The sequence below is a fragment of the Triticum aestivum genome, chromosome 5B, assembly GCF_018294505.1.
Source record: "Triticum aestivum cultivar Chinese Spring chromosome 5B, IWGSC CS RefSeq v2.1, whole genome shotgun sequence".
NCBI classification, from domain to species: domain Eukaryota; kingdom Viridiplantae; phylum Streptophyta; class Magnoliopsida; order Poales; family Poaceae; genus Triticum; species Triticum aestivum.
This window is the reverse complement of record NC_057807.1, coordinates 561,943,623-561,958,090: the sequence shown is the minus strand read 5'-3', so window position 1 is coordinate 561,958,090 and position 14,468 is coordinate 561,943,623. Positions and strand designations below refer to the sequence as shown.

Here is a 14,468-nt window from a genome sequence, read left to right as displayed (position 1 = left end):
ATAGGGTGCGATTTCAAGAGTTTGAATTCGCCGCAAGCTTTTTCACATATAATGTACTCCCTCGTTCACAAATATAAGATGTTTTGAATATTTCAATGTAGACTACCATTTAGTGAAAGTTTTCTTAGTTTTTACCCCCTTTGAAGTTTTTTTGGTTGTGGATAGTTCCTATAGCGGTCCTTTTGCCGGAAAAAAAGTGTGGACCCATGTTCAATACGATGCAGCACCTGAAGCTCTATGTTCAAATGGTGACATGTATTATTTGTAATACAGAAAGAGCAGAGTTTGACACTTCAAAATACAACTATAGAACCCAAAAAAGAAGAAAAGAATGTACATCGCAAAACAGTCGTAAAGTGACTTTATTGCTCAAATCCTTATTTTAGCCATATTTTACATGTCACACTTTTGTTTTGAGAGCTACATCAGCTGTGGCACTTATGTGCAGCAACAAAAGGCTAAAGGGACACCACACTTGCAGTTCAATATTCCTCCTCACCTTACCTTGCACCCACCAAACCCACGCACGCGCGCACCGACGACACAAATTAATAATCGAAACTAACCTGTGCATTAGCGACCATGAATTAATTCGATGAGTCTTGATGATCACCGCTCCTAAACCCCACAAATGCAGCTTAGAATTGCCGTACTGTACCACTAACACCAACCACGTACGCGGCGTTGTCATGCGTACGTCGGTACGTGTAGGGTGCGTCCATGCACGCGGAAAGCCTTTAATTTCACGGCGGCGGAAGAATGCAGCCGTCGGCGCCGCAGTGCACCGGCGGGCGGTGCTCGAAGGCGATGCACTGCTCGTGCGACCGCTGGTGCGGCCAGTCGGGGATGCAGTTCATCCGGTCGTCGCGCCGGGGGACGTGGAGGCAGGACACCGGCTCCTCGCAGAAGTAGTTGCCCACGACCGTCAGGTTCTTCAGGTTCGGCAGCAAGCAGATGGTCTCCGGCACCGCGCCGGACAGCATGTTGTACCCCACGTTGATCACCTCCAGGCTCTCCATGTCCCCGATGCTCTCCGGCAGCTCCCCCGCGAACTCGTTGTGGCTGAGATCCAGCACCTTGAGCTTCTTCAGCTTGCCGATCTCCGGCGGGATGCAGGAGCTGATGCTGGTGTTGAGCAGGATGAGCTCCACGAGCGTGTCGGCCATGTCGCCGATGCTCGGCGGCAGGCAGCCGGCCAGCTTGGTGTTGGCGAGCACGATGACCGACGCTGTGGAGTTGGTCAGGCTCCCCGACGCCAGCGACACGTTGAAGCGGTTGTCGTTGGCGAACAGCGCGTCCAGGCTGAGCTGCCGGCCGAACACCGCGTCCGGGAGCTCGCCGTCGAAGTCGTTGAACCTGAGGTCGAGGTACTTGAGCGACGGCAGAGAGGTGAGGAACGACGGGAAGGCGCCGGAGAGGAGGTTGTTGCTGACGTCCAGCTCGAAAAGGAGGCGCATGTGCTGCATGGACGTCGGCAGCGTGCCGTGGAACCGGTTGGAGTTGAGGTGGAGGACCGCGAGATCGGCCAGGAGGCCGAGGTGGTCGGTGAGGACGCCGGCGATGCGGCCGTGGTTGAGGTCGACGCCCGCCACGGTGAGGATGCACGGGTCGTCGGGCGCGGCGGCGCAGAACACGCCGGTGTAGTTGCACACGAAGGGGCCACACCAGTCAGCGGTCAGGTTCTTGGGGTCCTCGGTGATGACGTGCTTCCACGCCTGGAAGGCGATGTACGCCGCGTCGAGGCGCTCGTTGAACGGCGAGAGCGGCAGGGACGGCTGCGCCGGCGTCGGGGAGGGGGAGGGGGCGGGGAGAGGTTGGGGGAGACATGGAAGGAGGAGGGCGAGAAGGATGATGTGTTGGAGAGCTCTTGTGGCTAATCTTGGCTTCGAGAGGGGTGACATTTTTGTCTAGATTTTGGGTGCCTAATTATGAGCTTGGGACTTTGGGAGAGAGATGGAATGTGTGTACTGCTGTGGTAGAGTCTTGGATTTTCGGGTGGTTATATATACTGGTTTTTGGGCGAGGGGGTTGGAGAAGATGATCACTAGTTTTGCTTGGTCATGGATGTTGACTGGATTATCATAATATTTTCTTTACATGTTTTTAAGGTATCTTCTTTCTTTAATTGGTTCGGGGATGACATGTGTTAGAATAAATCTGAGGCATACCGTTGATCATCCGAGGACCAAGCAATCACACGAGACACGACATCAAGATTTGTTAACGAGGTTCACCGACATGGCTACATCCCCGGGGCCAGACTATGGGCGCAACTCCCCATGACACCGCTACAATACTGCACACCGGCACCCGGGCGCCGGCACATGCTGCCGGCTCCCCCTTGCGCGTCTGTGCTATTATGTTGGCATAGATTATATCGTGTGTCTACCCCCGCTATATATGAGAGGCCTAGGATACAAGTGTCCTACTAGGACACGACTCCATATCCCATGTAAACACAATACAACTACAAGTCCAATTGTAACCTACCTTGTACACAATATTCGACACAACTCTAACAACATGCCTATTATAACCAATTTTAAGGGTTGCTTAGTTAGCATTCACTTTATGAACACAAAAATACTGCAACAAGAGGCATAGTTTTTTTTTTGAAGAAACTCCCGATCCATTCGTAATCAATCATGGCAGCAGAAAGAACACCAAAGATAACAAAAACTACAACTAGATTCGTTGACCACCGAGAACACTACAAGAACCGAAGCGAGCCTTCGGCTCGCTGCCATCATCGCTCCTCTCTCACCGGAACCAGGCAAACTTTGTTTCAGTGGACAGTTCAAAAGTTGCCGTGCCAAGGCTCCATAGGACCAGCGCACAAGAATAGCAACCATTGTCGATGAAGAAAGTCGTAGATCGGAATGATTAAACCTGTAAGCACCCAAATGAAGATGAATGAAGACTGGATCCAAAAAAATCCATCGAAGACCACCATCGACCGAATCACGTGAGATCCGGTGGAAATACACCTCCGCACGCCCTACGACGATGCTAGACGCTCTATTGGGGCGGGGATCGGACGTGGGAGACATTAAAATGCACAATGGCCAAAGTGACTCTAGCCCAGGCCTATGTGGCTCCTTCGAGTCATATTCTTGATTGATATTATCTATATTTACACCTGCATTTTTTCCTTAAAAAAATAACACGGATCTAGGATCTATTATAGAAGTTCATCAAAAGTACAAGCACCCAAAACATAATAAAAATTACATCGATGAGCCCGAACCATCGAACAATCATTATCGTCGCCAGAACAAGCTGTCAGCATGCGGTTGATGTTGCTCCCCTACTGGAGCTAGCCTAACCTTGTTGATGACAACCCAAAAGTCTTCATGCAAGTGCCCTTAAGGACCTGTGCCCTGAAGCTATACTCATCATTATTGAATTCTTGAATCGATCTCAATGGTTTGACACCAAATCTCATCGTCATGCACGCACGGTGAGAAACCCTAAACTCTCGTCCTGAGGAAATATGAGAAATCTATATAAGAGCTCCATTGACTCCTTCTCGAGCGACGAACTCAAGGAGGGTCAGAGCTCGAAGATGAAGAGTCGTCATCTGCCCGAGTGATGCCCCTTCGGAGACAAAAAGACTCTACCTTGAACTACTAGCAGGAGCCGAGGCACCGAGATACCCCCGCCCCTCCCGCACGACTGTCCACCAAATCGGGGCAAAAAGGAGGTGAATCCATGGGCTCATGAGCATGGAGGGGGCAATTTCTTTTCGCCCTAGCTGCCTCTTTCACAAGAAGGGAAGGACAGATATGTTGTCGCTTATGGTTACATTTACATAGGCATTCAACTCTACAAGTTGAGTGATATATGTGTGTATCACTATGTTGCCACTCTCCACCTTACTTTTTTAACCATGGATACTGAAGATGTGGAGGGCTGTTGAGACACCCGGACATCCCCATATGGAGGGAGGGGTCTGGTTGGGTGATTTTTCCCCTCTCCCGCCCAAACAGTGACCGGGCTGTCTGATTAGACGTATGATGGGTCCAGTTGTAGATGCTTTTAGTGGCTAACTTTAGGTATGGTGATGTTTTAATATGAACATGTATGCTTCTTTTTTTTACTGCAATAAGACTTTATTCACCAAATGATTGGCATATCGTTTAGAATTAAATGAGTAATAAAAACATGGATCGAGGTGTCCCAAAAGCTACAAGATTTAGTACTATAGGAATTTTTTGCTAACCCATCAGCTACTGCATTTGCTTCGCGATAACATTGAGTGCATGTGACTTTTGCGAAATTCATCACAAGCTGGTTACGTTCCATGATGGTTGCTACCTCCGGGCCTTGATATTGGTCAAGATGTTGTACATAATCAATGGCCAAATATCTATATACATATCAATATAAAAAGACCCAAAGCGGCAGATCAAATTAATCTGAGGCATCAAACCATGTCAATCCAATGACCTAGATTGCCCGAGTGATGCCCCTTCCAACATGTTGAGCGCGCAATTGATAGCATAACAAATATCAACGTCTATATTAATCTTATAATTAACACATATTTGATATCATACCTAATATCAACGTGTAATTAATTTTCTTTCTAATATCAACGTGCATTGCACGTGCACATTTAGTAGTAAAGGTTAAATTACCGTCACGAAATTTTTTCTTGAAGGACTAGATGGTATTATTTTTTCATCAATTTTATTAATGGTGGGCCTATGAGGCATCATGTCAGCACTGTGTACATACGTCATCCTAGCTTCGACTAAAACATCTCACTATTTACACTATTCGGCGGCCACCGCCCCTTCCTCGAACATGAGTCATACTCATCGCCATAGCCTTACCAGCTACGGGGCATCATGTCAACACCGGGCTCCAGTCCCTACCCTCGCCGCTACATTCTTTTTCCTACCGACTCCGGCGGTCCTGCCGCTAGATGCTGTCATATCCTCTTGTTAGTCCTTGATGACCTACGGTTGCCTTGTCCATCCATGGCTCTCTTCTCGCAACAGGGGTAGGTTCATAACTAACAGGATGACTGCTCAAACTTGCGATCTTTTTCCAGTGCAATCCCCAAAACTCAAGGGTTTGCATATAAAGCAGTCAAGATCTTCAATAGTTAAGAGAAATTACATAACAATCAAGAAAAGAACAACTTAATCATCTGCAAAAAAAATTAACTTAATGTGACAACAAATCTTGATTGTCTAAGGCATGATTCAAAAATTGTTGCGAACCGAAAGTTAGCCTCTGATAAATGATACTAAGGTCATTTCTAGCCCTATTCAACTCTGAGGTCGTTTTACCTTTCAACTGTGTAGTAAGGGATTTTACGGATATCGTGCCTGGTTTTTGAAAAAATAAAAAATAAATCTTATTTTTAAGTTTCAGAAAAGTCCGGAAAAAATACAAACATACCTACGAATGTATACAACTTCTTTGTAAAGTTTTAAATCGAAACATTTTTATGCAATCTGCACAAAAATAGATAATCATGTACTTCTAGCACATGAACTATTCACTATAGCAATATATGATTTTGTATTATTCTTTTTGCTCACTGTTGAGTATCCTGATTAGTCAGGGAACATAGGATAGCGTAGGATTTATTTCTACCTTGTTTTGTACTCCAAATTGATCATGTATTCCTATGCCTGCGAGGCTCAAATTGAATCAATTTCACCAATCCACCAATCCCCTCTCTGTCCTCGGAATCAGCCTAACCCCGATCCAAAACCTAGCTGCCACCGCCGCCGCTTCAGCCCCGCCCCGCTTCTAGGGCGGTCGATCTGCATGATCGTCACCAGGGGCCGCGCTGCCCGTACCTTCTTCTACCGGTCGTGTTGGTCAGCTGCCCTAGAGAGTCATTTTCTCAATCCTTAATTCGGGTTTTCTCTCTCACACACCGACCGTCTTGATCGGCACTTCTTTTTTGGTTCCCGATTTCCGATCGATTTGAGTCGCCTCCTTGCGCATGCGGCTCCACACCGATTACCTCAACACCAGCCACCCCGACTCGACATCGACCACGGCATCTCTCGCATGGCTGCCTCGACCACGACTACACTACCCTACGCTCTCGGCTACCTCGACAACGGCACAAAGTCTATTGCCTTGCTTGAGCAACCTCGTCAGTTTCTACTCCAGCCACGACTTTCGCGATGCATCGATCGCTACGACCGGGGGGGGGGGGGGGGGATGTCTGTCGGCCTCGGCTTACCTTCGGATTATTCGTTAGTCTCACCGTTGTGACTGCGCGCGGGGGGAGGGGGGTGGGGTGGGGTGGAGAGGTGGTGAGTATCATGATTAGTTAGGAAACATATGATACCGTAGGATTTATTTCTACCTTGCCTTGTATTCCAAGTTGATCATGTACTCCTATATATATATGCCCACGAGGCTCAAGCAATACATCGAATCAATCCTTCTACACTCACATCAAAACATATTTCATAATGAAATGTTATACACATGTCATATACTTCTCTAAGTACTTGTGCATTTATTTTCAGTTTTTTACTTAAAAAGATAAATTTTGTTTTTTCAAAAATTTAGCCAAAAATCCTCTCTTGGGATTTTAATTCTACATAACATCTCGCAAAAAGGAAAAAAAATTACATAACAAGTATGCCTATCCCGGCCAAAAAAAAAAACAAGTGTGCGTGTAAGAGCTTTCATTTTTCTTCCTATGGGTGATAAAAAAAGTAGAGAATCCGGAAGAGACGACATCTACCAACTCTGTCATTAGTATTGCAAACAGGGCAAGATCAGAATACAACAAACAAAACCAAAGGTAACAAGAAGAAAAGCAACGTGCTATTGTTCAGTATCACAGACTACCTCAAGACATCAAGTTAGCTAAAGCAATTCAAAGCAATTGATAGTTTGTGATTTTGTGAATATATGCAACCAACAAATATCTTATCTTGTCTGCCTATCAGCATACGTGGCTAAGATGAATGCTTGGCCACTGATTTGTTGCCAAAAAGAAGTCCCCGCCCCTACCTGTGGGTGCAGATTTGTGGCCGTACAATCAAGATTAACACAAATTAAAGGTCCAACGAATTATCAGTTAGTACATCAACTTGCAATCTCTCATGATTCATCCATACGAATGGGCCCTCGACACTCTTTGGTGATATGATATTATAGAGTTCTCCGTACCTAGTATGGGCATTATTTGTGCTGCAAACCTTTGGAGATCGACCCATGAATAAGTGCTTGTACACTAGGACAATACATTTATTTGATTGCAACACTAGCTAGAACAGGCGATTCTGGCAGCACTAGGCACAAAAAGGAGGGATTTCAGGTGAGAGGTCATATGGCTCCGGTCTCCATCCCCATTAAGATCACGGCGAGGTCGGGCTTAAGCTTCACAGTGCGCTAGCTAGCTAGAGGCCGAGGTAGGGTTCATGCGCGGTCTCCACCTGGCTGGTGTAATTCTCACGCATATGGTGCGAGCAATCACCACAAGATTTTTAGAAGATATTTAGGTGGGAGACACACCGCTAAGCCATCAAGACCGTCTGTGTCTGAGTATATATATTGTCCAATGCAAATATGTTGTCAATGGGGTAGTAAGGATTTGATTGTGTGGGTTTGACCCTTGATGTACCGGTTTTCGCACGGGTTTTCCTGTAATTAACCGGATAACTATCTTCTTCTCTATTAATGAAAAAGGCAAAGCTTTTGCCTCTGTTTTAAAAAAAAAGGATTTGATTGTGTGCATCATAATGATGCAGGGCCAAAGGTTTTAACCTCCAGTTTTAAAAAATGCAACAATAACGATGGAGATGCGATATTTTGCATTTCAAGTTATCTCAGGAATGGAGAGTATTCCACTTAAGATCATCTAGTGTCTTCTCTCTTAGGTCGATGTGTGAGAATATAGAGCCCTAGAATTATGTGTTATATTGATCTGACCAACGGACTTTAAACCTATTCGGTCTCTATCTTTAAACCCAATATGTATTCTAACACGATGCATGCTGATTTGGTAGATAAGGGCAACCTTTTTTCATAGAGAATACATTTAGGAAATAAAGTCCGTGTCGAAGAGTGGTCTTATCGAAAGACAACTTCGCAAATCACATATGGTGAGGGAGTAAGAAGTGTTGCTATTGTGATGAGATGAAACAACAACATTTATTCTCGTCTTTCATTTCGCCACCCTGATTTGACGCACTACACATGTGGTTTATAATTTACCTTTCTTTGCTTACAAGAATTGAGAATATGCTCGGCAACCAGTCAGCTGGGATTGACCCGAAGATCGAGTGGGTGTGTACGCCCTTTGTTGGGCAATTTAGAATTACTGCAATAATTTTATTTTTAACATGATTAAAATTTCCAATGTTTTTACAAGTTATCCACAAGGTTGCACACTAGATCCATACATGATGCTTTCTTCAACGAAGGAAGGCATGGAAATCATTAGTTTCTAGATGCTACCACTTGAAGATAGTTGTGCGGACCATACTCAACCAATTTGGGTCTAGTAATAATATGACTAATGGAAAATAAGTGTCTCGTGTAACTTTTCTTGCATTTTGGTTGTCTTAGCATTGCTCTACTATTGGATATACTTGATTTCATTATGTGCTTGGCACTTGTTAATAAGAGATGGTTATGTGCCTTAATAAATATAGACACCCGAGGTGTTCACTCTTTCCAAGAAAAAAAATGGTGCGTGCAAGAGTTAAACTATATAATTTGCGTGATGATTATAGGCATTTTTGCAGCCAAATATTCTGCAATCAGATAAATGTAATGTACTCATACCTTCCTCACAAAAAATTGAGAAAAATACTTAACTTTTTGTTGATAAACAGCCCACTAAAGCATTCTATTTTTTCCGAAAAGGACGGTCAATCCTCAACCTCTGCATTGGTAAATGCACACAACCATATCTTATTGATTTATTGAACAATGCATCAAAGGCCATCGTCGATCCACAAACCTGAGGCCATCCACAAAAGGATCCGCCTCACGAAAGTATCTCCACAAACCTACCAGAAGAAAGGGTGACAATAGCAACCCCCTTTGCCTCACCGTCCCGGGAGCCGCCGGGATAGGAGAAGGGGGTAGTGGTCAACCATTAACTCTCGATATGTATATTGATCAATTGAACACTGTGACAAGTGAATGAATAACAAACAAATACACTACTTCAGAAAAAGCTTCCAGAAATGGATCATTGCACGCACGCTAATGTTGACAGGTCCAACCAAAAGTTGGACTTGGGATTTTCATCCTGTAGCTGAGCTTCGAGCCAACACCTTCAACAAAGGCAAGACGCATGCACGTCGACATTGCCTAATCAAGTAGAAGAGGCGAGATCATGGGTTTTCAGCCAGAGCATGCAAATACCTGTCATCGAAGATGTCACTGCTAGCAACCATTTTACCATCTAATGACAACTCACAAGAAGGATCTCAATGTTATGAGATCCCGAATCTCACCCACATTGCTAGATAAAACACCTGAGGTAGGTAGAGGGCCTTGTCGTACTGCTTCTGGACATCGTCGTACCGCCTTCAATCCCCTTTAATAGAGCAAGAGGGGCACTTGATTTAGTGTTACACCCAGATCCACCCGTTGATGTGGCCACTGCAGATCTGCCAACCACATCCTTTGTGTCCGCCACTCTGGTGTACACTACCACAATGTCCACTGGTCAGGTCAAACCCCCAAGCAAGGTAAACAACAATGAGAGATGCCACATATATAGCGCCATTGCCATTGCAACCTCTCTGGCGCAGCTAAACTGCCAGATCTAGGCGCCACTAAGCTAGATCTACCACTACTGCGCCCGAGGCTGCAACATATAGCCCATGTCCGACGTGTCCGCTCCACTTGCCGCCATTGCTTGTAGAGAAGGGCTGGCGCATCCATCTCCACCCGAAGTCGGAGCCTCGGTTTCCAGCACCCTCCCAACAAAGGAGCAATGAAGGCCTCACTGCTACCTTCATCGGCTCCGTACAACTTGCCCATGGCCACCTCTGGCAGCGGCGAAGGAAGAAGAGTGGGGAGGGAGGGTGTTGGTGGGCTAGTTTTTAGGAGAGAGTGTTTTGGAAGATAAGGCAGTTTCCCTCACAAGTTCTACTAAAATAAAAGAAGACCGGTCTTAATTTGGCAAAAAGGTCAATTTTCATCATAAAAATGATTCGACTCGCCAACTTCACTAAAAGTTGTGCCAATAAAAGGAAACTCTCACTGGAGAATTCTTACTAATGATCTATTAAAGAGAGGTTAGAAAGGTAATGCTCATGTTTTCCTATAGCAATGCCAACTGCCAACGATGTTTTATTGTCGAGACAAAAAGAATTTGTAGCATGTTTTCAAATAGCCCTACTAATGTAGTTCATTATATATGACAACTACATAATTATTTGTTCTCTTTACTCAGTTATTACACCAACGTGTAACTATTGAATTCATGCATGAGTTAGTTCATGCAAAAGACATGTTGGATTGATGTAGGTCACAACTATTTTGTATTAATGGTGCATGGGTCTTAGACTTAAGACCTCTTGGCTCTTATACTGTATTGAATTCATGCACTAGCCAGCTCATCTAAAAGTCCAAACTTGTGGAGAAGTGATGGGGTCATGTACCTAGGGTAGGGTCATGAACCTGATCTAAGTACCTTACCCAAAGACATCCTTAGAAGAGGTCGCCTTCCAGTCGACCAACGAAGGACTCACTCGACTGACCTGAAGGACTCGACCACGAAGACTCACTCGACCACCAGAAGGTCAAGAGGCACTCTGCACTGCAACGGCCTGTAATTAAGTAGGCTTTATGATAGTAAAGGCACTTTATGTGGGGCGTTACCAGTAACGCCCCAGACTTAACTCACCTTAAACCCTCTCCTACGTGGGCTGGCTGGGGTCCTGGCGCACTCTATATAAGCCACCCCCCTCCACAGGTAGAAGGGTTCGGCACCTTGTAACTCATATACTCATAATCCACTCGACCGCCTCCGGGCTCCGAGACGTAGGGCTATTACTTCTTCCGAGAAGGGCCTGAACTCGTACATCCCTTGTGTTTACAACCTCTCCATACCTAGGACCTTGCCTCTCCATACCTACCCCCACTCTACTGTCAGGCTTAGAACCACGACAGTTGGCGCCCACCGTGGGGCAGGTGTTTTAGCGATTTTTGTGGAGAAGTTGCGATTCTTCCGAGTACTTTCATCATGGTGTCTGCTGGAGTTTTGGTCGGGGGCCAAGAGATCCGTCTCGGCACTCTCACCTTCATCGCCGACGACTCCGCGTGGCTCCAGGAGGCTCCACTCGACGTTGATGCGCTCCCCGTCCACGGTGCGACGCATTTTCGCGCATGTGTCCGCGGCGTTCTGCTGCGGCAACCGTCGACCCCGTATCGGTCGACTCCTCCATCGTCCACCCTCCCGGTCTCCCGCCAGCGCAAGCGCTCGGGCCGGTCGAGGCTTCAGCGATGGGTGAGGCACGCGGTGGCTCGCCAATCGGCCACCACCCAAGTTGCGGCAATCGAGCCCAACGAATCTCTCTACGGCTTGTTCGATCTGTCGACTGGCTCCGTAGAGACTGCATCCGAGTGCGGTAGCAGTGATCCAGCGGCGGAAATCTTGATGGTCGACGGGCCCCGCAGTCCCCCTGGCTTCGCCCGTGATGATGGAGCAGGTGACGGAGGCGACCCCGCACGACGCCACGAAGAGTACCAGCCCGAGCCACTCGACTCTCTGCAAAGAGAGGAACTTCGCCGCAGGAACGTGGATGCCCTGCGTACTCCCATCGCAGGAGAAACCCCCGAGGCTCGTGCCTTGGAGGAGGCGCGTCTGGCCAATTTGGCCGAGCGCACTCGACTGGAGAACCTTCAGCGAGCACTCGACGAGCGCGCGCGGCAACGAGTTCCCGACACCAGTCGACGTCAACTCTTCCCGCCGACTCAGGTATATCGAACCCCAATTCAGAATTTAGCAGCTGCGACCCGTATAGCAGAGTCCATCCAGCCTTCGCAGTCGGAAGCTGGCAGAGGTTTGCTGCAGATCAGGGATCTGCTCCGGGCAGCAGGAGATCAGAATTCAGCCGTGTCTCAGTCACGCAACAGAATTCACAGTCGATCCGTCACTGTGAATACGGTTCAGTCGGCTCACAGCCCCAGATCGCCTCCGCGGCGTGAAGGGCGCGAGAATCGGCGAGATCAATATGGCGACCGACTCGACCGAGATGATAGGCGTCGAGTGCCCAATTCCCCTCCGAGGGGTGGGTCTTACGCTCCTTGGCAGCAAGATGACAGGCGTCAGTACAGTACAGGGCGAAGGGTTCCAGTCGACCCCAGAGAACCAGGCTTCGACGCGCGATCCATTATCGTGCAAGGTTTGGTCGACCGGAACAGAGCCCATCGAGGCGGACTCGACAGAGATGTACCCACAAGCAGTCGAGTGCATGTTTCTGGTCCTGAATGTTTCAGCAGAGCTATCAGAGCCGCAGTTATCCCTCCCAATTTCAGGTTGGCAACAGGAGTCAGCAAGTTCACTGGTGAGTCTAAGCCTGAAACTTGGCTTGAGGACTACCGAGTGGCAGTTCAGATTGGTGGTGGGAACGACGAGGTGGCCATGAAGCATTTACCCCTCATGCTGGAAGGTTCTGCCAGGGCATGGTTGACTCAATTACCTCCTAGCAGCATTTACACTTGGGAAGATCTGTCCCGAGTGTTCATCAGAACGTTTGAAGGAACTTGCAAGCGACCAGCTGGATTGACAGAGTTGCAAGTCTGCGTGCAGAAGGCTAATGAGACTCTCAGAGAGTATATTCAGAGGTGGATCACTTTGCACCACACTGTGGAGAATGTGTCTGATCATCAGGCAGTCTGCGCCTTCAAAGATGGCGTCAAGAACAGAGAACTGAGTTTGAAGTTTGGTCGAACCGGTGACATGACCTTGAGTCGGATGATGGAGATTGCTACCAAGTACGCCAACGGCGAAGAAGAAGACCGACTCCGAAGCGGCAAGCACAAGCCGAGTCAGTCGGAAAAAGGAAACACCAGTCGGAAACAGAAGCGGAAGGCTGAACCGGCAGCTCCTGGAGAGGCTCTGGCCGTGACTCAGGGAAAGTTTAAGGGGAAACCAAAAGGATCCTGGAACCCCAAGAAGGTAAAGGATAAAGAAGGGAACGACGTAATGGATATGCCATGTCACATCCACACGAAGAAAGACGAAGAGGGGAATATCATCTACCCGAAGCACACCACTCGCCAATGTCGACTCCTGATCCAGCAGTTTCAGGGAAAACAGTCTAAGGACAAGGAGAAGGAGTCGGACAAGGCCGAAGACAAGGAGGACAGTGAGGAAGGATATCCGCATATCAACTCCACTCTGATGATCTTTGCAGATGTGGAAAGCAGGAGTCGACTGAAAGTCATTAACCGAGAGGTGAACATGGTTGCCCCAGCAAAAGCAAATTATCTGAAATGGTCTCAAATACCCATCACATTCGACCAATCTGATCACCCGACTCATATTGCCACCCCTGGGAGGCAAGCTTTGGTGGTCGATCCAGTTGTCGAAGGCACTCGACTGACAAAGGTGCTGATGGATGGTGGAAGCGGGCTGAATTTGTTGTATGCAGACACACTGAAAGGAATGGGCATTCCGATGTCCCGACTGAGCACTAGTAACATGAGCTTTCATGGAGTTATACCAGGGAAGAAAGCCGAGTCACTCGGCCAAATAGCTTTGGATGTGGTGTTTGGTGATTCGAAACATTTTCGCAAAGAAAAGTTGACGTTTGAGGTCGTGGATTTTCAGAGTGCATATCATGCCATTTTGGGGAGACCAGCTTACGCACGGTTCATGGCTCGACCATGTTACGTGTACCTCAAATTGAAGATGCCCGGCCCCAAAGGAGTGATCACTGTCACCGGTGATAGGAAAAAGGCAGAAGAGTGCTTTCAGAAGGGCTCCAAGATTGCCGATTCCCAGGTGACAGCGGTCGAGTTCGAGGAATACAAGCAAAACGCAGATCCGAGTGACTTGCTGCGATCAAAGAAACCCGCCACAGAGTCTGCATTCCAGTCGTCCGGTGAGACGAAGCCTGTTCACATTCACCCGACCGACCCCGATGCAGCTCCGACCCGCATCTCCACAACACTCGACCCAAAATAGGAAGAAGCGCTCATCCAGTTCCTCCGTGAGAACTGGGACATTTTTGCATGGAAGCCCGCTGACATGCCAGGTGTTCCCAGGGGACTGGCTGAGCATCGCCTAAGAGTCGACTCATCTGCAAAACCAGTCAAAGAGCATCTTCGGCGGTCCGCCGTCCAGAAGAGAAAAGCCATTGGTGAAGAAGTGGCTCGACTGTTGGCGGCAGGATTTATCCGAGAGATATACCACTCCGAGTGGCTCGCTAATGTCGTCATGGTTCCTAAGAAGGACAAGTCGCTCCGAATGTGCATTGATTTCAAGCACATCAACCGGGCCTGCCCGA

General features: G+C 47.6%; 1 protein-coding gene across 1 annotated transcript; it reads right to left on the bottom strand.

The window, feature by feature from the left end:
• Window positions 1-334: 334 nt before the first annotated feature.
• LOC123116930 (leucine-rich repeat extensin-like protein 6) lies at window positions 335-1,959 on the bottom strand. The gene has a single exon (XM_044537796.1). It carries the CDS (start codon window positions 1,899-1,901, stop codon window positions 744-746), a length of 1,158 nt encoding a protein of 385 aa, XP_044393731.1. The 5' UTR covers window positions 1,902-1,959; the 3' UTR covers window positions 335-743.
• Window positions 1,960-14,468: the final 12,509 nt, after the last annotated feature.